Below are 24,580 nucleotides of genomic sequence, written 5' to 3'. Positions count from 1 at the left end.
AGTATACGTAATTAGGTAACTACTGATAATAAGTATACCACTTTAAAAAAAAAATAGTACACGAATATTTTTATCCTTGTACAGTTAGCAAAAAAGCCCACAAAGTGGTAATTTTATTTATTTATTAGAAAATGCCATTTATTATAGATTTATATTCTTATACTATTTAGATTGATTAGATTAAGTACCTATATTTATATTTCATTCCATCTTTCTTTGTAAATTAATATTGCTGTCTAAGCCAAATAAAGTTTTTCTTTCTTCTTTCTTTGTTTCTATTATTAAATCTACCCCTATTTTTTTCGAGCTACGAAATCTTTTGGGACATACTGTATAAAAGCTCTTACATTGCATTAAAAGACTGTATGTTTAAGTACCTGTGTAATAGCTAATTATGAAAACCCATCGTACACTAGGGCTTGGATTCGCGGGATAAACAACTTCATTTACACACAAATTCTTGTCCACTTATAGGCTAGTGACATTTACGTGGCTTGCGAGACTGTAGCTTCACTATTCAGGTTGCCCCAGCGATGCCAAAGTGATAGTAAAAGTGTAGTGCCTCTGTGTAGTTTGTATGTATAGCTATCAGCGGATTAACTACCAGCTTTTCGTTAAACAATTGTTCAGCTATCCTACCTCATCATCACGACCCATCACGTTCCCACTGCTGGGGCACAGGTCTCGATGCAATGAAGGAAGGGTTTTACGCGGGCCCAGTGCAGGTTGGTGGACCCCAACACCAGTAAGCTTGTGCTGAGAGAGTTGTCGGGTAAGTGGTCAACCCGATTGTCAGATGTTTTCAAGCTGCCCGAAGGCCTCTGACTAGGCTTTATGACTGCTGCCAAAATAGCCTTTTCTCCCTACAGAATACTTCATAATAACGAGTTAAGCTGTTTAGGACGGTATAACAATATGTACCCATGTTGAACAAACAAATTTTACAATATCTACGATGGAAAGACTATATTATAATACCAAAAGTTTATTTGACCAAATTGAATGTTAACAAACAATACTTAATTATTTTGTTTCGGCTATGTTAATATCCTTAATAGGGATCCACAACCCTGTTTATAGTCTAGGAGTAGTGGTATTTTAGTACCGTATAATGTTGTAAAGTAATTTGTTTATAGACCAGGTTAAGTCTCACATAATTCCGATAAGATTTAGCGCAGAAACAGAAATCTAGTTGGAAAAAAGCTTTATCGACGCATTTAGGTATAATTCATGCTCTATATTATGTGGAAGGTTGAGGTATATATATATAAATATATATACACACGCACTCACGCCTTGTACTAATGTACTCCCTTGCGGGGTAGGCAGAGGTGCATTGCTGCACCCACTTTTCGCCAGAGTGTTATGTTAGTCCCAATGTAATAGGGGGCGGGCCTATTGCCATTTTACGGGCACATCCAAGACCTGAGAACAAATATCTGTGTTTAAACAAATATCTGCCCCAGCCGGGAATCGAACCCGGGACCATCGGCTCAGTAGTCAGGTCACTAACCACTACGCCATTCGGTCGTCTTTTCTTTCCAATCTTTGAGGAAGCTTACACGTAGAAGCAGCTACGTATACATGTGTGCATAGAATTGAAGTCGTGCAGAAGTTACTAAAGTTGTGCAGATGTGATGTGACATAGAAAGTGAAGCTACGCTTTAGCCCGGAAGTTACGTCATAACTATTAATAACATAGCCATAAACTATAAAGATAACTATAATGTATCAATTAACATTTGATACATGGTAGAACAGGCAAATAACGAATAAATTTTGATATCCACTGAATTATTTATGTATTTCTCAAAGCTGAGAAATGTCAAATTTTAAATGCTTTTATGGTGAGATGAAAAGGTGAAGTCAAGCATCTATAGTGGAGGCCAAAAACCAGCAAATAGATCGTGGGACGCCCTACTGGTTACTGCACTGAAGAGGGTAGGATTGAGGGTTACAGAGGCAGATTTAGGAAGATCGGGAGCATACGATCTGGAGGGTCGTCTCTAAATCGACGAACAAATGAACAAGAATTAATGTACCTTTTATAGTGGGTCCGAATCAATAATAGCCCAACCTTCATCACGACCCATCACGTCCCCACTGCTGGAGCACGGGTCTCCAATGAAGAAAGGGTTTTATCATAACCTAACATAACAGTCATAACCTAATCTAACCAACGTTAAAAACCCTCGAGTTTCAGCACTAATAGTGGCATAACTCTAGAGCGGCTAAGCCAATTTTGATAAAATATGGCTATGAGCACTCGGGGTAACGTATGACCGAAAAAAAAACTAAAATAGGTTCAACTGTTTTGGAGCTACGCTACCATAGACAGATATACAAACACGTAAAACTTATAACACCCCTCTTTTTCGTTAGGGGTTATAAACTCTTGCACTTAGGCTAAAAACATAACACAAAGAACGGCAGAAGAGAAATGGAACGTGGGCAGAGCGCCGCTCTACAAGTCTTAGCGATCAAATGGAAATGAGAATCATAAAAATATTTGCATCGAAACTAGTTTCTTAAATAAAATCCCACTTCTGATTGCATCACGGCGAGAATTGAGTGGTGTCTCGGGGCTCGGTCCGGAGTACTGAGTGTAGGAGATGTGCAATCATCTGCTTAGAGTGTGACAAAGCTCTTTTGCTACACAAACAAGTGAAGCACAGTAGGTACCTAAAAGTCTGGCGCATTCTGAGCAGTCAGCGACCGACAACAAACTGACAAAGTATCTTTTCACCAGATTACAAAGCCTCATACGCTCTATTGCGTATGACCGACACGCGAAGATGAAAAAGATTTTGCCTGATTGGACTCATTTTTAAGTATTCCATCCGAATGCCTACTGCATAGCCGCTCTCTTTTGTTCTTTTGTTAAACTTGAAATTAATTTGTCAATAAATTCAATTCGCACATTGCAATATGGTTTGCTCCATCTTCGTTTAGTTATAGGTCTATCTGCGGTCGGACAGCTCTCCTTTACCGTTAAATAAACATTCGTTCACGTCGTATCTCCGGCCGTGAGTGGAACATGCCAATTTACACTGAAAATTTACTGTTTTTAGAATAATTAGTAAGTATGTAATAGATTGTTTCTTTATTTTAGCGCCAAAATACCTATCACCTTGATTTACTTAATACCTAGTACCGAGAGTGACACAGAGTGTAAAATAAAATAAAAAATAAAATATGTGGGGACATCTTCACACACGGCCATCCGACCCCAAGCTAGGCAGAGCCTGTGTTATGGGTATCGGACAGCTGATATATCTACACAAATACATAGATAGATACATATTATATACTTATATATATATATATTTAGATTTATTAGATTAAGTACTTATATTTATATTTCATTGCATCTTTCTTTGTAAATTAATATTGCTGTCTAAGCCAAATAAAGTTTTTCTTTCTTTCTTTCTTTCTATTAAATATAAATATCAACACCCAAGACCCGAGTACAAATACTTGCCTTTAAACAAATATCTGCCCCAGCCAGGAATCGAACCCGGGACCTTCGGCATAGCAGTCAGGGCCACTAATCACTACGCCATTCGATCGTCTTGTAGACGTTAAATAAAAAAAAATGATATTTGTATCCTAGCCGTTTCTACCGGAAATTAAGTTAACTAAGCAGAAACCGTATTATACATACAATAAAAATAGCTTACCAAGCCTAGTCCATTTCTCATCTAAGCAATCCATAGACAATTAAAGTACATCCTTCCAACTGCGAAGCGACCGCGCACTAATGGCAAATAAATCAATCAAACTTGATTCAAAGGACTCAAGATTGCGTGGGCCATAACCTCTAAACAAAATTCTAAACAAGTGATAAATAATTCTAGCCAATATTTAAAGGTGACTTGCAAAATAAATCTCGGGGACATAAAAATGCCACTTCTTTATAGCGTAAATACGGCCACGGGAGGTGAATGAACTGAGCAAGGAGTTGGTGTTAAAAATAGTTTATGGTACACCGAGAGTGCCTATTAAATGTTTGAGGGGTACAAAAGCCTCCAGCGGTTCGGTAATCGCGGCGAAATTGCAAATTCTTGACGGAAAATTCAGTTGTTTTAGAAATCATTTATCTTCTTGGAAGAGATTAAACTGAGTTCAATTATGCCTAATTGAACTTTAACGTTAACGTTTAAGTTCATCTGTACTGTACTAAGAACTGTTGTATAACCTCTATAGCACTTATGTTTGTGCTTCTATACCGATTACATCAACCAACAACAATGGTCTACTACCACTGTTGCATCTATTGCTTTAACTATATTGCTTCGTTAGGGTTTTTAAACTAAAACTTATATTTTCCAATAAAACAGCGTTGAACTTGTGCAGAGCACATTAATACTGTTTGCTGGTCCACCTTTCCCGTGTAAGCAATTTTATTCGTCACCGCTTTATTAGTTTCTTAGGAAATCCGCTTTCTAAGTGGAAAGCTTGGGTAAAACAAGGAGACAACTTGTTTGGCCCCTTATAAGAGTGTCAGTATACCTGTGTCGATTACGACTTGTGATAGTTAAGAGTTTAAGAGGATACCTATTGCGAAGGGTATTAAATTCAGACAATGGTTAGGTTACACGTAATAGCCGGTGATAGACTACCTACTAGAGTTATTTATGGGACGCCCTCCAGCCTACTTGACCGACAGTCCTGACAACAATGGGTGAGAAAAGCGATGAAGAACATATTGCAGAGATGTTTTAAAAGAGATATAATATTTTGGTGCAAAATTCAAACAAACAAACGCATTATATTAAGGAGCATAAAAAATCGTGGAATTTCAGATATTCAGTCAGAATTTTGGTCTTATTATTATGATCCCGTAAATTCCGTTATTGGTAGTAAAGTTTACGGTAGCTCTAATAATATATTGTTATGATCCTAACCCCTAACTAATATTATAAATGCGAAAGTAACTGTGTCTGTGTCTGTTACTCTTTCACGCCAAAACTACTGAACGGATTTGAATGAAATTTGGTATACATACGGTCTAAACCCTGAACTGAAGAACTGTATAATAAAATATCAGAGAAATACTTACCTCACATGTACCAGATGAAAAGTATGACCTTTTGTATTTAGTATTTTAAATTTCATTCTATGTACAGAAATCCACAGCATCTCATGTTTATCGTGAAGTCTCTCAAAAAGGGCTCGGACACACTGGTCGAAAACGCCCGAAGCCTCGATATTATATTAAACTTGACCATAGATAATATTAAAAAGATAATTTTTGTTCTACGATTCTGTTGCTACTGCCGGAGGATGTTCGTGCTCGCAATCCCTTTATGTGGGAGACTGGTATGGTGAAACTCATTATTATTGTACTTACGACGTGTGCTTTTTACTTTCAAGTTGGTTACTGCGAGGATTTTTGTTGGGGTTGGTTAGTTACATAGGTTGTGATTTTTTTATTATGTACCTGGCTTCAGAGTTAATTTAAAAAGTTACTCATACAGTATTTTGAAGAGAATGTTATAAATAGACAAAACTTTAACAGCAAATTTTAAATGAGAATGAATTCATAACTATCTTGAACCCTGATTGCAAAGCTTTTGATTTAAATAAATGTAAGTATGTCTGCCAAATTAATTTCGCTTTTACTTCAAGATAATTTCCCCCGAATTGACTAACATAAAACTAAGTACATACTCTTACCTAGAATTACATAGCAGTATTTGCTCTTATCCAGGAAATAGCCGACCGAGAGTAAGCTATCAAACAGAGCCTACTAAGAGATAAGGATAACAATATCCGTTCCAACTACATAATAAACAACGTTTTTTTTTCTTGCAAACATACCAGACATTCCTGTATTTTTGGCTGTTTTAGTATTTTAGTCGGAAACATAGTATTTTAGCCGAGGCATTTATTTAGATATATAGAGTACTCTTTATTTGTACACTAAGTAGAAATAAGGTAACAATTTTACATCACAACTTAATTTTTTACCCTTCAAAAGGCGGACATCCCTGGGATGGATGGACTAAAAGAGACACAAATACGGTACAGTGTACTTTATTTATCTAACAGTTACTGACTACTTTGTCACCAATAAAGAGAAAGCCAGTATAGAAATGTACGTAGAGCTGTAACACTCGGGGAAAGATGGATGGCTAGCGGCGCATTCGCCCCAATTACACCGCGATGTAGCTGAGGTTAACCGCTGGAGAAATATGCGGACATTGTTCGATAGTTGTGTGTCAGGGGGGTCACTTTAGCTAACAAAAAAGTAAGTTGTTGCACTAAACACTACTTCGTTATATTAAACGTACTTTCTATGATAAAAAAGTTATTTAAATCTGCTTATTAGTGATTTAGGAATATTCAAGCAATAAGCTTATTTATGAAGTGGAAGATACCTAATAAGTTTCAAAAGTTAAAAAAACCTTGATAATACTAGAGATAATGTTATGTATAGTTGCATGGCACCTTAGATTTGGCGCCACATTGTCGGCGTCTATACATTAACCATAGATCACAAATTCTATGCATAAAACGGCTTCTACCTACCCACAATATCGTATAAAGCTTTCGTCCTTTCATTGTTTATTGATCTTGAATAACAAGGTTGCACAATATGGGGTACAATTTTATCGGTGATCAGGCCAAGGCTCTATCGCAAGGCTTTTAGCAGACTATGAAAACCAAAACTAACTTGAGTATTATGTCAAAAAGTATCAAAAATAAATTGATGAGTTTGACAAATACTTTTTTCTACTGTCTGTGTTATTCGAGAAGCTTATATACCTACAGACATACATTGCAAAAACTATGTACATTTACCTGATTTACACCCTTATGGGGTAGGCAGAAGTGCATTGCTGTACCTCTTTTCACCAGTTTTAAGGGACCAACTAGCTACCGTTCTAACGTTCCTATTTCAAATAAGAGGCTTCTCAAGTCATATTTCGAACACAAAATCCGAGAACCGATACACCCCGGCCGGCAATCGAACCCGGGATTATGGCTGCAGCTACACATTTACTAACCACCACGCAACACGTTTGACCTGAGAATTACCTAAGTTGATTAAGTATTTCGCTTACAATTTTAATAGGCTAAATCTGTGAATTATTGGGTCGTTTAAAGTGAGCCGTTTAACTGCAGTTAAGTGAAGGGATAAATCCTTAGATTAAAACGTTTCTGTTCCTTGGAAATGAGACTTAGACCTTGGTATTTGAATAACAATCCACTACCGTTTGTGTGAACTCGAGTTCGTAAATTGGTACAATGGTGTTCTTGTATTTTATAAATAATTTACAAATAAATTTAAATCCTATCTGGGACATCCACTCACGAGCAATGAAAAAGTTCCTGTGACCTAGCACCAAATTAATCTGAAACGGAATAAATACTAGCTTAATGAGACCATCTGAAATTTTGAAGGGCATTTATTTAGCAGCCCAACAGAATATTACCAACTAGAAACGTAAATATTTTGTTGAAATTTTAATTAAGTACATTTTTTGATAAAATTATTCATTTATGCAATACCTAATAAGCAAATGTAAAATTTCCAGTGAGAAAAGCACTAAATTACCTCTAAAGAGGTAAATTTTACAGCGCATCAGAATATTACCAACATAAATTAAATTTAATAAAAAAAAATTGAACAAAATATATATTTTTTTAATCGTTACAGTATTTGTTGTTATGGTGCTTAATAAAGTAGTTGAGAATCAGTTGAGAGTCGTCTGTGAGTGTGATCCTCTCATGCCACTCGTAAACAGACGCGAAGAACATTAGCATTTTTATGTGAAGAAGCTTTTCCAGAATTAAGTAAAAAGAGAAATTTGTAGATCAAAGCTTTTTCTTTGGCAAATAAAACTTTATGTTAATGTATATTATTAATTTGAAAGATAAATTGTGCTCTTTCTGAATGCATTGCTATGTGTTCTTAGCGTAGTTCGTAACAAACAACATGATATTTCCTGAAGTTGACTGTTACAATTAAACTAAACAACTGTCAATGTTTGAAAGAATGAATATGCGGTTTGTTAGTTTGACAAGGTACAAAAGTGCATTCACTGCCAACTTCAGAACTATACCAAGTTGTTTGAATTGAACTGCAACTAAAGCTGGGTTACTCACTCAATGATCACACTCGCAACGCTTGCACTTCAGGCTCTTCTCATGCGCCCTATGTAGAAGATTTAAGGTAGTGCCTCCAAAGCCTGTCTTATCTTCTCACCCCGTGCATGCAGCGATAATGACGTCATGCGATTGTCTGCCTAATAGCGCGTTTAAGTGCCTAATAAGGTGTCACATAGTTGCAGTCGAGGTGCGCGCCGGCGTGGGCTGCTGGCGCCGCACCCACCGCGCAGGGCTAGCACGAGTGCGATAGTTTGCATAAAAGTATGACCCCCTTACTAGATAAAACTTTTGGAAATTCGTACCATAGAAACCGAAGCCATAGAAGACGACCGAATGGCGTAGTGGTTAGTGACCCTGACTACTGTATATGTGGCGAAAAGTGGGTGCAGCAATGCACATCTGCCTACCCCGCAAGGGAGTACATTAGTACAAGGCGTGAGTGCGTGTGTGTGTTTATGTACCATAGAAAAACATAAAAAAGAGCTTCTGATTGTAAAATAGTTGCGTGAGTAACAAAGTTTGTATGGAAAAGCCAATATTTTTATTCAGTTTTCACAAGGCATATATCAAGGGTAGTTCAGAATTAGTTAATTACTTCTATGGTTCAGAATAATCCCCTGAGTCACCCTCTTTGGCTTACACACTCCTTTGGCTATTTTTGCAACTGTCTGTATACACCATCGACACAGAGAAACCTTTATTTTTGCTTAAGGTTTTGATTATGTTATTTTGTCGCTAAATAACCTTTCCATCTGACATCTAAATTGTGATCGTAAATTTAATCTAGCAATTTTGATAGTAAAATACCTGCATCCATATAAGTGAAGTTAAATTGATAAGCTTTGCAGATAAGTTATTCGAATGGTTATAATTATGGTGTTGCCTGCATTATCTGTGGGGTTCAATCTACCTCGTGAATGTTATTTGATTTAGTATGCGTCATATCGTATATATTTTGCTGGTAGATAAGTCGTTAGTATGTCTGTTACTTACTTTAATTCCGGTTATGACACAGTAGTGTCCGGTAGGGTAACAGCAATGACACTGCTTGCACAAGTATATAAATCAAAATATTATAACAATATGTCAAATAGACGAAAAATCTTCCTGATTAAAGATCCTGTTCTGCCAAGTCGTGTACAACCTTAGCCATGCATACAGGTAGGTATAATGTACAAAATAATGGTCTCGTTCTAAATACGATCACACGATTTTTGTTTTTGTGATTGAATTGCTAAGCTTTCGTGAGAGAAACTTATAACACACCTCTTTCCTTGGTATGTGTCCGCGACAGTACGTGTGACAAAACATTCCCAGAGCCACCTCGCTTCGTTAATTTTCACACATGTGTTCGAATCACTGGCACAAAAGCTAACCAGTATTCAGTATTATTTAATAATGAAGTGATTGTTAGGTCTACCAATGAAACGGATATAATCGTACTTAACCATGATTTTAAAATTCTTATAATATAAATAACATAAGAATAAAAATGGACAGCAAAAGCCATCAAACCTTTCTAAGAATGTAACATTCAGCCTTGTTAACTAAAAGCATTACTTATAGGCTGCGATCCCAGTAGACAAATTGTTCACCCATTACTTGTCTCGAGTAACGCTGCAAATAACATAGACCTATCGCAAAACTAGTGCTCTTGCGTAAGTTTAAGTATGTTTTTGTTTTCCTTCAAAACACTAACCTATTAGCAAAGGGCCGCGCCTGGACACATTTCCCACGAGCGATTGCTTCGTTAACTTTAACGAACGTCAACGGTTGTGTCACTAAGTACAGTGGAGGCCACGTCAAATGCAGTAGGTACCTTGCGACACTAATGTGGCTCTTATGATTCAAGAGTTAAGAACGATAGAAGGCCTGTCCTTCTGGCCGTTTATATTGGTCGCACGGTGTCCCGTTTAAACAAAGCTTGGAGCTAATAAAATATACAATTTGTCTGTGACTCTATTTCTATGTTGACTGTTGCTTAGTATTTTCTGATGCAGGATAGAGTTGTTAGTACCTAGGCTAAGAAATATCTTCTATATACCTGGAAATGCATACTTAACTTAATAATTATAATATTTTATATGTAGAGTCCGATCCTCACTGGACTAAATATCAAATATGTGTCAGATCGTAAGAACAAGTAAGTATGTAGTTTAGTTCTCGGTTTTACCGTGAGTCTTAAGTTTCTTTTAAAGAAAAATCTCTGCTGCGCAAAGAACTGCAGAAAAAACGGCGGATATGTGGACACTGTATTTAAAGGTCTTCGCACATTATAACAACTCCACGCCAACGCGGCAGCAACTCTACTCACACTCATTTAGTTTTTCTAGACTTTTAGTGTACGATGCGTAGGCCACTCGTTGTACACTACTTTATAATTATTATTTTTTTAATTTAAACCTTGAACATATGACACAGGGCTTAAATATCAATGTCTAGCATAGAGTCGAGTCGCCGGTGAGTTGTTATAATGTGCGAAGACCTTTTAACTGGCAAAGATAGCAAGTAGGTACTTATAGAATTCTACACCCAACCCAACACATTGTCATTTAATTTAAGGCTTGTTCCGTCTCGGCAACGGACATTTAGGTTAACTGCCATGTAGGCGCTTTGAGTTTCACGCTCAGGCGATATGTTCACACCCTATACATTGTAAGGCGGAGAATTTACAAGGCTGCTCTTTATGACAGTGCCAAGCTTTTGCAATGATAGAATAGTGCCTCATTGAAAAGTCTATAGCTCTTTCAATACCAATATTCCTTAAGGATACCTACTTTTGAAAAGGACTATATGCTCGAAATCTAGCTTAAGAAATTTTTTAAGTCGTCAATGACGAAACTACGAAATTATTTAAATATCAAATGTATCACTGTTGGCTTTCCACCGTATTTATAATTATTAGATTTACTTAGGGACTCCCTCCATAACACTGTATCCTAATGACCGATTCGTAAGATAGAAATAGCCCCCTTAATTATTGTGGATGTGGATACAAAATTATAGCATATTATGCTGTACTGAACCGGCGACATTGCACCTTCGTTGTTGATTTATTAGATTATTGACTATTGCTAGTTATTTAGGTCAATTGCGTTCTCAAGATATTCCAATAATTCCATACGACACTGGAGGGTTACTCTATACTGACGAAAAACGAACGAACGAGAGCTGTCGTGCAATCGGCACGTTTAATACAACGAGATAGAGTCGTGGCTCGCGCAGCAGCGCTCCGAAACTTTGTTTTTTGTCATATAGAGTGACCTCCTGCTTATGTGGGTTGTCTTATCTTTCTATATTTATCGGCGGAGATTATAAGAAGTGTTTTTAAAATGTCGGTTCTAAAAATAGAAACGTTAACGGTAGTTTAGATGCTTGGCCAAGAATAAGATAAAAAGATTCATACTTATGAGTATTTATTATCTTTCCCAATAAATCATAGTCGTGATAAGTAAAAATTACTTATAAAACGTTAACAATGCAAAGTCCGTCATAATTTATGTATTTGCTAGAATACAGTTATTGTATTTATTACTTACCTAAGTTTCGCAAACAAATCCAATCAAAAACTCAGTTATGAGAAGCTATATACTCCACTCGTATAATGCGTAAAAGAAAATTGCCAGTGAGAATTTCCTAAAAGCTTTTGCAATTTGCAACTTTTGAAATAGATACTATTGTAGATACAGGGGCGGGGCGGGATTCGAACCCGCGGCCCCCAGCTTTGGAAGCAGCTTTGGTACCTTCTACTGTCAAAGCACTACTGTAACATCAATACTTATATTTAATTGCGTTTAAATGTTTGGTGCATGTCACCCTAAAAGTAGTCTTCTGAAATGAGCATATCTATCGCAGCTGCCAAGCTTTGAGATTATGACATCAATCATCCAGTCTTGGAAGTGGGTATGTCTCCTGTAGTAGAACATTACGGACCGTGCGAGTGTAAAAATTCGGGGAATGCACCGTTTGGGAATGCACCGTTTGGGAATTCCTTTCGTCATAAATGGAATTCCTTTGGTCACAAATGGACTATGTCGACGTCCTTCCATTACACCGTATAATGATGTTGACACCCCCTTCAAAATAATATAATGGAATGGGCAGGCAGACAGTCCTAGATACCTTTTGTGCATCCTTAGATTGCTGCCTTCAGATGGATATTAAGATTATTTTGAAGATGATTTAGATGGAGCCCATGCAGGGTATAATGTTATCAGTCTCTCTCATTCCATTGCTGTTTGTATTTCACAATGCCATAGCAAGTCCCATAACGTACGAACGTGTAGCTTGTATGCATAGAACAACGCGGATTCGGGTGTACTTGTATGTCAAGTAGGTACATTACAAATACAAATACAAATACAAATACAAATCATTTATTCAAAACACAAGTTATTTGTTACAAGTATGTAAGGCCACATCCTTTTAAGTTTTGAAAACCTGTATTAGGATATGACCGCTCTTCCAAAAGTAAGTATATAAAAATAACTTGCAAATAATTATAATTATATTAAGTATATACAGCATGCAGTGAAAATTTAAATTAACATTAAATTTGACTACGTGAAAATAATTATAAGTACTACCTAAATTTTAAGCAACATTGGCAACAGAAACAAGTTAGAATGCACAGAATTAGGGTTGCTCTGTGTTCTGTGAAGCTCCATAAGAGATGGTGCACCTATGTAGCATCATGCCCGCGGGAAGAGCTCACAACCCCTATACCGCTGGTCCAATTCTGGTAATTCATTTAGCAACTTACCATTCATCATCGACACGCTCAGAAGCTGATTCAGAAACCTCCTAACCAACCCTACTTTAAATCTGCACGCCGGAAGACCTCATAACAGCTACCAGCGATGCAGCACCCCAATTCTTCAAAGAGAACATTAAGGAACTCCCTAACCAACCCTGCTCTTCCATTTATTAATTTATTAATAAACACTTTATTGTAAACTAAATCAACAGTTGCACAAATGGACTTAAAAGTAATGTATACATAGGCGGGCTTATTGCCAAGAAGTAATTTCTTCCAACTAACCTTTCTAATTTCTTCTATTCCAGGCGGTCACCATGTCGAGCGGCTCTTGCTCCGGGCCGGTCTGCGGGGGGGCGCGCCGCCGGCCCCCGCCGCCCCCTGAGCCCGCGCTCTCATTGGCTGCGGACCTGAGCGAGCTGAGTCTGGACCAGGGGTACCACACGCTGGCTGACTGCGGCCCGCCGCGGAGACGACGGGATAATACGCTCAGTGACGCGCTGTGGTTCAAGATTTTGTCGTATCTTGAGGTGATTACGGTTTTTTTTTAATTTTTTTTAAGTAGCTATATTAGTGTCCTACTGGGCAAAGGCCTCCCTATGCTTATTCCACACGTCTCTGTTGTCGACCACGCCAATCATGGTTTATAGTCTTAGTAAACTGCAGTGGACCAGTCTGGAAATGGTCCAAGATCTAAGGTTAGAAAGGCGGTTTAGGGGATATGCACAATGGTACCGTTTGATAGAGCCAGATGCAAGCACAAACTCCATTGCAGAGAAAAAAAAGGACAATAGTCCCAGAAACAATTATTACCTACATAAATACATGTCACTTGGAACATACAGAACTCAGGCTGGGTGAAATGGACTTCCAAATTCTACTCAAAGCATCAAAGCAATTTTATTTAAGCACTACTAAATATGCAGGTAGGGTGCTATGTACAAATTAAAGAGGTTTAATTGCTGTGCAGGTGCTCGCTGAAGTAGGTACTTAATCAACAAACGTTCAAATAAACGTCCCGTTTCCAAAATCAAAAGCAATTATTTTTACATACACGTGTCTCATATTGTTTATACAAAGTTGCAGCGACATAATTGAACTAAACATTCAGTTCCGACTACCGACAGTGACAAAAGCCCGCAGGAACCTACTGTCCTTTGTACGAATTAAACAGCTGGAGGGTTACTCTATCTTGACAAAAAAACTAACAAACGAGAGCTGTGGTACAATCGCTACGTTTCAAAACGCACGAGATTTTATCCTACAATCGGTACGTTTCATGCAACTGAAGGGCTAGCACGGAGCGCAATTAAGACGTGATAAAACTCCGTCGCTCTCGCTCTTGAGGCTAGGTGTGAGTGAACGCGATGTAAAACTTTTGTCACGTCTTAAATGCGCCCCGTGCTAGCCCTTCTCATAGAGCCGTGTTAAGCGCAGGTTTTTCGTAAGCTACACTGACCCCCAGGAATCTGCCGTCCTTTGTACAAATGAAACGCCTGGAACAAAGCGCGGAAGTTTGTTTACCAAGTTAATTCAGTGACAAACTGTAGTAGAATAGGACTTAATTCAAGGGACTGGGAGGACAATGCAATTAGAATCGATAGAAAGCGGCAACTGACGGTGTCGTGTTCTGTTTCTGTTGTAACTGGATTTAGAAGTACCTAATAGCTATAGCTATACAGTTATTGTTAATCTGGATAGGAATTGTAATCCAAAAGCCCACCACATATACAGGGTTATTGGTAAGTAGACCGGATCCTTTCAGGAGGTGATAGAAGAAGGCATTTCCAGACGATTGAACCCTATAATGCATTATCCGAAACTAAACCATTTATAAGATATTTCATATTTAAGTTTTTTTCATTTTTTGCCAAAATTTTATGTTTAAAACCGAAAATAAAAAAACTAGCCATATTTCAATAACTTTTTTGGTTGTTTCGCACAAGTTACACCTTAATAAACTAATTAAAATAAACAAATCTGCATTATTTGACTTAAATTAGACACAATACCTCAAAATAGTTAAACATTTTTTTTAATATTCCGAACCCAAAAACAAATAAGTTAAATTAAAAAAGAATGTCATATGACAATTTTTTGTGCACTTTAGCATAAAAACATGGTTAATGCATTATAGGGTTCAATCGTCTGGAAATGCCTTCCTCTATCACCTCCTGAAAGGATAAGGTCTACTTACCAATAACCCTGTATAGGATGTTGCAAAAAGCGTATACTAAGCCGAAACCTACATGTCCAGCATGGTACTCGTATATCTAAGCCCGAAAACAAAATAGGAATTTCAAAATTCGCGAAAAAAAAATATTTTTCATAGAAACTATGTTGGTCACGTGACTTTTTACTATGGACAATCCAAGTCGGCTTAGTATACCCTTTTTGAAACACCCTGTATAATAGGTACACTCGCAAGTAATGAAAAAGTTCTAGTGACATTACCTAGTGGATGAAACGTTTTCATTGCTCGAGAGTCTAGTAGTAATGTTTAAATATCAGACCTGCTTCACTCCAGGGTATATTCTTTTTACTTTAGGTATTCTCTTTCAAACACAGGAAACATCTAACTTTTGCAAAGAAAAAGCATTAAACTTACTGCAAAGTTGCGAACTTAGAGTAGGTAATTAATCCTGTTGCTTTAAACCTCAAACTTAGCTATCTACTTACTAACAGAGCAGTATATAACTTTAATCAGAATAGATTTTACAATCTAAAATAGGAAATTTGTTAACTTTTGCAATTTCAAAACTTGGAGTATCCGAACTGTCGAAAACTATTCAGCTTGTTCAATACCTTAACTATAAATTATCCGCGATTAATAGATTGCTGGTTGGATAAATAATATAATTGAGCTATCAGCGTAAATGTCTATCAAAATTTTTAAATCAATTTTGTCAAACAGCTCCTTTTTTGTAGCCGGATTAATCCTTTCACCACCATACAAAACCTAGTTCTGGGTTTTGTCATGGAAACCCCATGAAGATTTCACATTTATGATAATAATAATTTATCGTGTAATTGTGAATCACTAACGATTGACCATAACTGCTTTGCACTCCCTGAAGTATGCGCGCCGCAACACGGGAGGAGAAAGCTGCTGTGCTCTATCTCTACAGGATGTTGCAAAAAGGGTATACTAAACTAAGCCGAAAGGGGGTGACTCAGGGGGTCATTCTGAACAACTTTTGTTCTACGAGTTTTTTCGTGAATTTCCAAAACTCGTAGAACAAAAGTTGTTCAGAATGACCCCCAGAGTCACCCCCTTTCGGCTTAGTATACTCTTTATGCAAAACCCTGTACCCCTAACCCTTCCACGCTCGTGGCAGCCTCGCATACCTACCACAACATTAATACACCACACTATAACCACAACTCCAACCTTCCAGGTAACCGACCTGGTCCGCATGTCGCGCGTGTGCCGCCGCTGGGCGCGCCTGGTGTCCCGCCTCACCGCTCGCCCTGAAGTCTGGAAGCGAGTGCGCGCCGCCGGTCCGCTGGAGGTGGCGGCGAGGTGCGCCGGAGCCAGGGCTGGACCCTGCATCAGTGCTGTCAAGGAGTGGAGGAGCAGGAGTAGCGTGGTGAGTCGTGTTTTGTTTTTTTATGGGAAAGCTATAGGGCGTCGTGAGTCGTGTTTTGTTTTTTGATATGAACTATCGGGTGAGTCAAGGAGTGAAGGGGCAGGGGCAGTGTGGTGAGCAGCGCCACCCGAAGTCTGGAAGCGAGTCCGCGCCGCCGGCCCCCTGGAGGTGGCGGCGAGGTGCGCCGGCGCCCGGGCTGGACCCTGCATCAGCGCTGTCAAGGAGTGGCGGAGTAGGGGAAGCGTGGTGAGTCGTATTTTGTTTTTGTCGATGTGAAAAATAGGGCGTCGTGAGTCGTGTTTTGTTTTTGATATGAATCTAGACGCTGCGGGTGAGGTAAGTTGGTCAAGGAGTGAAGGAGCAGGAGTATTGTGGTAGGTTGTGTTTTGTTTTGTGTCGCTAGAGGTGGCGGCGAGGTGCGCCGGAGCCAGGGCCGGACCCTGCATCAGCGCTGTCAAGGAGTGGCGGAGTAGGGGCAGCGTGGTGAGTTGTGTTTTGTTTTTTGGTGTGAAAATTAGTGCGTCGTCTTGAGTCGTGTTTTGTTTTTACTAGTCTTCATATCGGGTGAGTGAAGGAGTGCACGGGCAGTGTGGTGAGTAGTGTTTTGTTTTGTCCCGCTGGAGGTGGCGGCCAGGTGCGCCGGCGCCAGGGCTGGACCCTGCATCAGTGCTGTCAAGGAGTGGAGGAGCAGGGGCAGTGTGGTGAGTCGTGTTTTGTTTTTTGATGTCAGGAATAGTGCAGGTGAGTTTTGGTCAAGGAGTGGCAGCCTCGACCGGGAAGCGAACCCGAGACCTTCGGCATAGCAGTCAGGGTCCACCACTACACCATTCGATCGTCAATAATAATGGAAATCGCCGAGAGGGTAGTCGTAGGTAGGTCGAAGTTTTCCCTGTTGCCTGTCATAAGCCACAGTCAAACCATATTAACATTTGGTTTTGTGGGATGTGTTTTCTTTGAATAAAGATTTATTCTATTCTATTCTATTCTATGCATTTGGTACCTAATAGCACACAGCCGTTACCTTGATATTCAGACGTTCTATATAATTTGTCTCTAACCTTCCTCCTCCTCTCTTTCCTTCTACATTGAAAGCAATGATAAAGTTTAACCTGTCATTGCCGTTGCATATGGCAATGGAACTATTTCATTTCTCGTCAGTGTATTTTGGTGTTGAACTCGTCACTAACTCTCCCATCATCCTATATTCCAGGTGACAGTAGCAGGAGCCCAGCTCATCGCGGCCACGTTCAGGCACCTCACGCACCTCGCGATCACCGCGTCCACGAGTATGGACGGACGCGCGCTGGCTCCCATGATCACCGACCTGACCGACTTGAGGCATCTGGACCTGACTGGTGGGTTTCTAATGTTACATCTTAAGGAGCACAAAAGGCGTATGACATGGTCCAGCGGCCGCGGGACGGGCCTGTCATCGATGACGTAAAACTAGTTTGATGCGCGTTCAACAAATCACGAATTCGATATAGTGACGTTTATCTACTTCGATAACGAACTCGTGAAGCATCAGCTGATAGACAATCGGTGATGTCTTGGCAGTTAGAGGTTAAATATTCCTGGCAACGTAATTTTCTCTCATATTCCACTAAAGCTGCTACTTATCTGCAGGCAGATGGGTAATAATTAGTTGCACCTACTATAAAAACATAATATCCACATGAAATAGCAGGTTTGAAATCACATCTCGGAAATGTGTGGACAGTTAGTTGGTATTGAGCCGAGACATTACCAGATGTTTGCACAGTTAATGGGTGGATTACTGAACAAGATGGATTACACCACTACGGTTGAGTTTCAGTAAACATGAGGACTAACGTATTTGTGAAATTGTTTAAGTTCTAGCATGCCAATAAAAATCTAGTACCTACTTACTTATAAACAAAATGGTGTAAGTGTTTAGGGCAGCTTGAAAACCTCTAACAGTCGGGTTGCCCACTCACCCGACTACTCTTTCAGAACAAGTTTGCTTGTGTTGGGGTCCACCAACCCGCACTAGGCCAGCGTGGTGGACTAGGCCTAAGAACCTTCTTTCATTAGAAGGAGACCCGTCCCCGATAGTAGTAGTGTATACTTAGTTAGCATACCCTTACCTATTAATTTTTAACTCCATAACCATTTTCTTCCCCCAGGCTGCCCAAGCGTCGACTGGCCGGAGTGGGCGTGGCTCGAAGGGAAGTTAGCAACAAGACGTCCACCAATAGAATTCGTGGATCTGACGGACTGTGGCTCCGTGACCGATGCGGGCTTGTGCGCGCTACTTCACACCTGTCCCTCGCTGCAGTACCTGTATCTGCGGAGGTGCACTCTAGTCACTGGTAAGGGTAGATTCCACATTCTATGCTATTGTCTTGGTCTGGCTCTCCCGAATGGAACCTTTGTGAATATCCCATAGGTCGAAACTGGCTTCCTAAGCTTGGACCATTTCCCACCCGGACCATACACGGGTTGGTGGGTTCACAGATGTGCTAAATCTAGATATGCAGGTTTGCTCACGATGTTTTCGTTCACCATAAGCGATATTATACATTGAAAGTACTAAAATTCAAAGAATAAATTGGTACCTCAGCGCCGGGATTGGAACCCGCATCTCTTACGTGAGAAGCGTGAAGGGCGCTTACCCGACTGAGCTACCATCGCTAAGGGTCCACATTATATATTATGCTCACGACTGTAATTCCAGAAGTGAGGTGACTCGCAAGCGAGCTCCCCGATTTCCGCTGTACATGTGCATCTCATCTCATGTGGTAGGTCCCGAGCAGTGGCGGCTGGTGCCTCAGATACCCGGTGGTGCACTTTATGGGTTTAGTAAATTTTGGAAGAAAAATAGATTATTACAATTAGAAGTAAAAACAATAAAAGTATATTTTACCTTATTTATATTTTAATACAATTCTGCGTTCCTTTTTTGACGCGAAATTGCTTCTCCGCCGAAACGAAAACAACACACGGAAAGCAAAATAAAGCATTAAGTCTCTCACATTCACATAACCATTTCTTTTTATTGTACATTTCACTTTTGAAAAGTCTGGTATATATACCTAAGTTTTATTTTTTGTTTTGCACTCCTGTTTTAAGATGAGAAAAGGCCGAGGCGGGCCAGCAGATTTAATGTCCAGTCTATTTTGAAATATCCTAAATGATCCTAATATTGCTTTTTATGAAGTCAATATTGTATTTTGCACTCATTTTCACTGACATACACACTCACGAAATCTTTACTACTTTCTTAGTTAATAAGTAATTAAACAAATTAATTACGTATTCGCGCGCGAAAGGTGAAACTGTTCAAACTGTGACAATGAGATGACAAGTGCATCGTTCGTAGGTCACGCCACCGGTCAAGGCCGCCGCCTGCGCCTCCCGAGTCCCGTGGCGTCATTCGTATTATTTCGGCAATTTCCGGTCGCGTGCGGCGCACGAATTTATCCTAGAACTGCATACAGTTTGTACTGAGCATCTTCCGTCTCACGCGCCGGGCGATTTCCATCCTGTTTCATACTATGTGTAGGAGCTCGCTCCGTGCGACAATCCGAGCGCACGAGGCCGTTTTTGTTCAAGCAAAAATAAGATCTAATTCTTTCGTAGTAGAAATCAAAATAGGCCAGGTCGATTTAATTTAAGTCGTAACGATAATCAGATTGATGAAATTTCTGTTTAGGGTAGGTATTATTATGGTTTTATATTGGTATTTTTTGTGAAGTTTTTTTTTTGATGTAGGTACCTAGTATGGTATAGGAAGAAGGAAGGTACATATTTAGAAGGTTTTTAAAAGGTAGTGCGTTGCACGGGCGCACTTTAGGTACAGCCGCCACTGGTCCCGAGCCGCATTTGAATATTTGAATGAGTTCAATGCAATAGGGTAGTTTCCACTGTATGGAAATTATAATTTTATTTAATCTTTAGTAGGATAGTGTATTTTTTCTTTTTCCAATTAAAAGTACATTAATTTCTATTATACCTCGTTTCTCTAAAACCGCAAAACTGAAAACGTGTCCATTTAGTCATATGAACCATCTTAACTGATGAAACGCAGTATAGTGGTGTGGTGGAAGTGGGCGCCAGACACATATGAAGCAATAAAAAATAAAGCATCTCTTATTTTTTTTTCTTCAACTTATGTAATTTTCTACTTGGTTAAACAAATTAGCCAATTGCACCACCGCTGTACATACTAAGACATTCATAAAAATTATTTCATCAAAGCTAGATCAAAGCTAGTTTTCCTCAAAAAGGTTTTCATTCACATTAACTTTTTTATATTCCCTGCGTCTTTCCAATATCTCCGTCGGATTTCCTACGATGTTTTTTTAATAAACCCGGGAATTCTGGTCTTTGCTTTTCTGTACGTGACTAACGTTCAAGAGTTATCCGGGAATAAACAGCTATGGCGAGCGAAATGATTGAAAGTTTTTATCGAAGTTATGAGAAAAATCCAGTATAACCGGAAAATATATTGAAATTTGTTTCAATTTGCTGTCGTTTTTGGAGTAGAGGAAACTTAGCAATTACGAAATTTGTGAAAAACTCAATGACTGATTGAGTGAATGAGAATTTCCATGGGCCTTAACCATAATCTATGTTTAATCAAAGTTTCAAAATAAAATATTTTTATATCTATAAAAACACGTAACGTTATAATACCACAATTTTTCCTACGGGTGGATAAGAACTAGAATCACAGTAGGTATTGTAGCGTAAACAACAGTTTGGTTTGCTTGCTCATTCGTAAAAAAATGGTTGCTATTATTCTCAGTTTAGGTTTTCCTCATGATTTTCTGCCTTACATGAGAATATTTCAGGTAAAATAACATTTACTCGTGTAAGTATATGAACCATATTTTTTTAATATTATAAGCAAAGATATAATAGGCAATAAAAGAGAAAATGTAATAAAAAGAACACCCGAAAAACTTTTGTCGAAGAAAAAGTGATAATATTTTACGAAAACAGTTTGAAACCCCCGTTGAACAATTTTTGTGTAAACTTATATTGAAACTCGGAGTTTTAACAAAAACGAAGTTTAGCTAAGTTTTAGTGTCCCTTTGTAACTAAGTCATAAAGGGTCGAAATTGAAACTAAAAAGTTGAAAGAAAAAGTTACTTTTTTGCTGTTTAAGCTTAGCCGTATTACTAAACACACGCATTAGATAGTTCATATTAATTAACCTAATATACCTATTATGCATTGACGCCTTTTATTTCAGATATGTATATACATATTGTATATGCAGAAAGTACATTGTTGCACTCACTTTAAGTACCAAAATTTTGTATGTAGGTACCTACTATAAACCCCCGTTTCATTAACCCCCGACAAAGAAGAGGGGTTTTAATCATTTTAACGTGTCTCTGTGTGCCTGTCTATAGTAGCGTAGGTCCCGAACGGCTGAACCGATTTTCGATTTGTTTTTTTGGGTAATATTACCCCGAGTGTTCTTAGCCATCTTTTATCAAAATCGGCTAGGCCGTTCAAAAGATATGCGACTCTTGATGTTAAAATGTCAGGATTTTTTTATCGTATCATACTATTTTACATCGTATTTAACAAGAATCTCTTTAAAGTTTCCAAAACAAATTATAAGTCATACCTAAGTTATAAGGACACAGCTAGCTATTACTAGTGTATCCTGAAACTGTTTGTTTCCTCAAGGGGCTTACTGAAGCTGGCACTTGAATACTAAACTCGGGTGCATCGTTTCTGACGGACTTATTCTAGATATTATATTTCCAAGATGGAATGAAGACGAAAGCTCTGGTTTCAATGAAGATTTTAATTAATTGGTCTGCGAGTAAGAACGTTGAGAAGCGAAGAATTTATAAGAAGCCTATACTTACTACGGTACTTACTTATATGCCATTTTCACGTAATGCAGCTGTGTGATTGGCTGAATGGTTGCCAAGTACGACTTAAGTTCATGCTTAGGTAAATAAAAGTAATTCAAGGGCTTTATTCCCTATTTAGAGAGAGATGTTTTACTGAGAGCTGCCATTGGTTCTAGAATACGGTGGCAACAGCTTAAACATTATAAGTGCCTTCCTTATAATAAGGAGATAAGATTCAAGTTTCGCGCTTAATTAAGTTTTTAATAACATCTTAATACTTTGAACAGCGACTGCTGCATTTAAACGTTGTTGTTGTTTTTAATAATATATTATAAGTAGGTATCTCATGTAAAGTTTTAGTGCTTTTCATATTTCATTTTCATATTAGAGTTCATGTGAGTTTTCAATAACCTAACTCCCATTAAATGCCCGACATTCAAAAGTAAAAGTCGCATAACTTTTTAACGGCTAAGCCGATTTTGATAAAATATGACCCAAATCGGTTCAGCCGTTTGGGAGCTACGCTACCACTGACAGATACATACACAGAAATAAAAACGAGACACGCTAAACTTATAACACACCTCTCTTTTTATCGAGGGTATAAAAATTACTACGTATAAATTATAAGGTTGGTGATTGATGTAAACATTCGCATGAACATTTTGGTTTCTGCTTAATTGAGTGCCAATATGTATATGTATATGCACTCACGACTGTAATCCCCGAAGTGGTAGTCAGAGGTGGCTCACTAGTGAGCCACCCACTTTTCGCAGCACATTTGTACTCACGTGATAGGTTGCGAACCATATCGCCGTTTTGGGATAAGTACAATGCACTTAGGATACAAATCTAGAATCTAGATGTGCTGGTGTCGCCGTAAGAGCACGTGGTTTTATTGTACTTAAACTCCTTAGTTGAAAGAATTCTTTAGTACAAGCCAGGATTTGAACCCACGGCCTCTCGATTGAGAGGACGAGGCCTTATCTATTACGCCACCACCGCTCATAGCACATGAGTGCTAAGAGCACATAATCATTTGTTGCCATAAAGGACTATTTTTGTTTCTATTGCTAAGTTAGCGTTGTCAGAGACTATGTATGCCTTTTTGTAGCTGTAGGTGGTTGTAAGTACTCTTTGCTCAAGTTTCATGAACTTGTTTGTAAAGTTTTTTCCTGAAATGCCATGTATGTAGATATACTCTGTTTTATGTAAAAAGACCGAAAACTGAAATGCGATACAAACGTATTCATCATAACCCTAGAGACGAGTATAGTAGAAGTTCATATCCGAGCCACGTTACATATTAGCTTCTTTAAGTAACTATTAATTTATATCTGATGGTGTCTAAAACAAAGAAACATATAGTAAAGCTGTACCTAAAACTTAAAATATTAAATATGCCTTCAGAAAATTGGTCATGTAACGTGAACCGAACTGTAAGTACAATATGTAAGTAGTTATAGGTACAAGAACAGAAATGACGACACGTTTTACGAGAAATAAAACTTTTACTACACTCTTATCCTTAATCCTAGAATTGTGTCCCGAATATGAAAATGTATGTAGATATGTGTATGTACATAGTGATACATTTACGCGTATTTAATCTTTGTAGGTATTTAGCTATATTTTATGTTTTTCGTGCGAGTTCCGCATCGTATTTCAAAATATTCCCGTAGTAATTTGGGGATAAAAAGTAGTCAATAACTCTCACTCAGGCATTAATAGTCTGATTTTTGCGGTCACTTAGAGAGGGGTCAGATTACTTTGACCCAGACTGTACCTATAATAATTAGGGGTCTTATCACCTGAAAGTAATTTCTTCATTTCCTTTTTGTTTCAGATGCAGGAATACGGTGGATCCCCTCGTACTGTGCGCTGAAGGAACTCAGCGTCTCTGACTGTGTCGGTGTAACCGATTTCGGACTTTATGAATTAGCGAAATTGGGTCCAGCCTTGCGCTACCTCTCTGTCGCAAAGTGCACGCAGGTAAGTTTATATTCGTAAACTTTTATATTTGTAGGATGATCTGAAGGGCTAGCACGGGACGCGATTAAGACGTGACAAAAGTTCTCCGCCGCGTTCGCTCCTGAGGCTGTACAATGTGAGTGAGCGCGATGCAAAACTTTTGTCACGTCTTATAATAGCGCGCCGTGCCACCCCCAGTGAAAAAATATAGAGAGGTTAGTATGTGTAATGATAATAATTTTAAGGCAATACACTTCCACTGTTGGGAGATAAACGAATTGATCTTAATATCTGTCCTCAGCCTT

General features: G+C 38.6%; 1 protein-coding gene across 1 annotated transcript in view; it reads left to right on the top strand.

The window, feature by feature from the left end:
- The window catches only part of LOC105382605 (F-box/LRR-repeat protein 7), a 36,084-nt gene that overhangs the window by 5,953 nt on the left and 5,551 nt on the right, over nt 1–24,580 (top strand). Inside the window, exons 2-6 of the mRNA XM_048622186.1 lie at nt 13,183–13,404; nt 16,273–16,464; nt 17,675–17,819; nt 18,612–18,797; nt 24,151–24,296. Coding sequence (XP_048478143.1) covers nt 13,192–13,404; nt 16,273–16,464; nt 17,675–17,819; nt 18,612–18,797; nt 24,151–24,296 — 882 coding nt within the window. The 5' untranslated portion in view covers nt 13,183–13,191. The remainder of the gene's footprint in view (nt 1–13,182; nt 13,405–16,272; nt 16,465–17,674; nt 17,820–18,611; nt 18,798–24,150; nt 24,297–24,580) is intronic.

This window comes from Plutella xylostella, chromosome 7, assembly GCF_932276165.1.
Source record: "Plutella xylostella chromosome 7, ilPluXylo3.1, whole genome shotgun sequence".
NCBI classification, from domain to species: domain Eukaryota; kingdom Metazoa; phylum Arthropoda; class Insecta; order Lepidoptera; family Plutellidae; genus Plutella; species Plutella xylostella.
The sequence above is the reverse complement of the archived record's forward strand: the minus strand, read 5'-3'. Positions and strand labels throughout refer to the sequence as shown.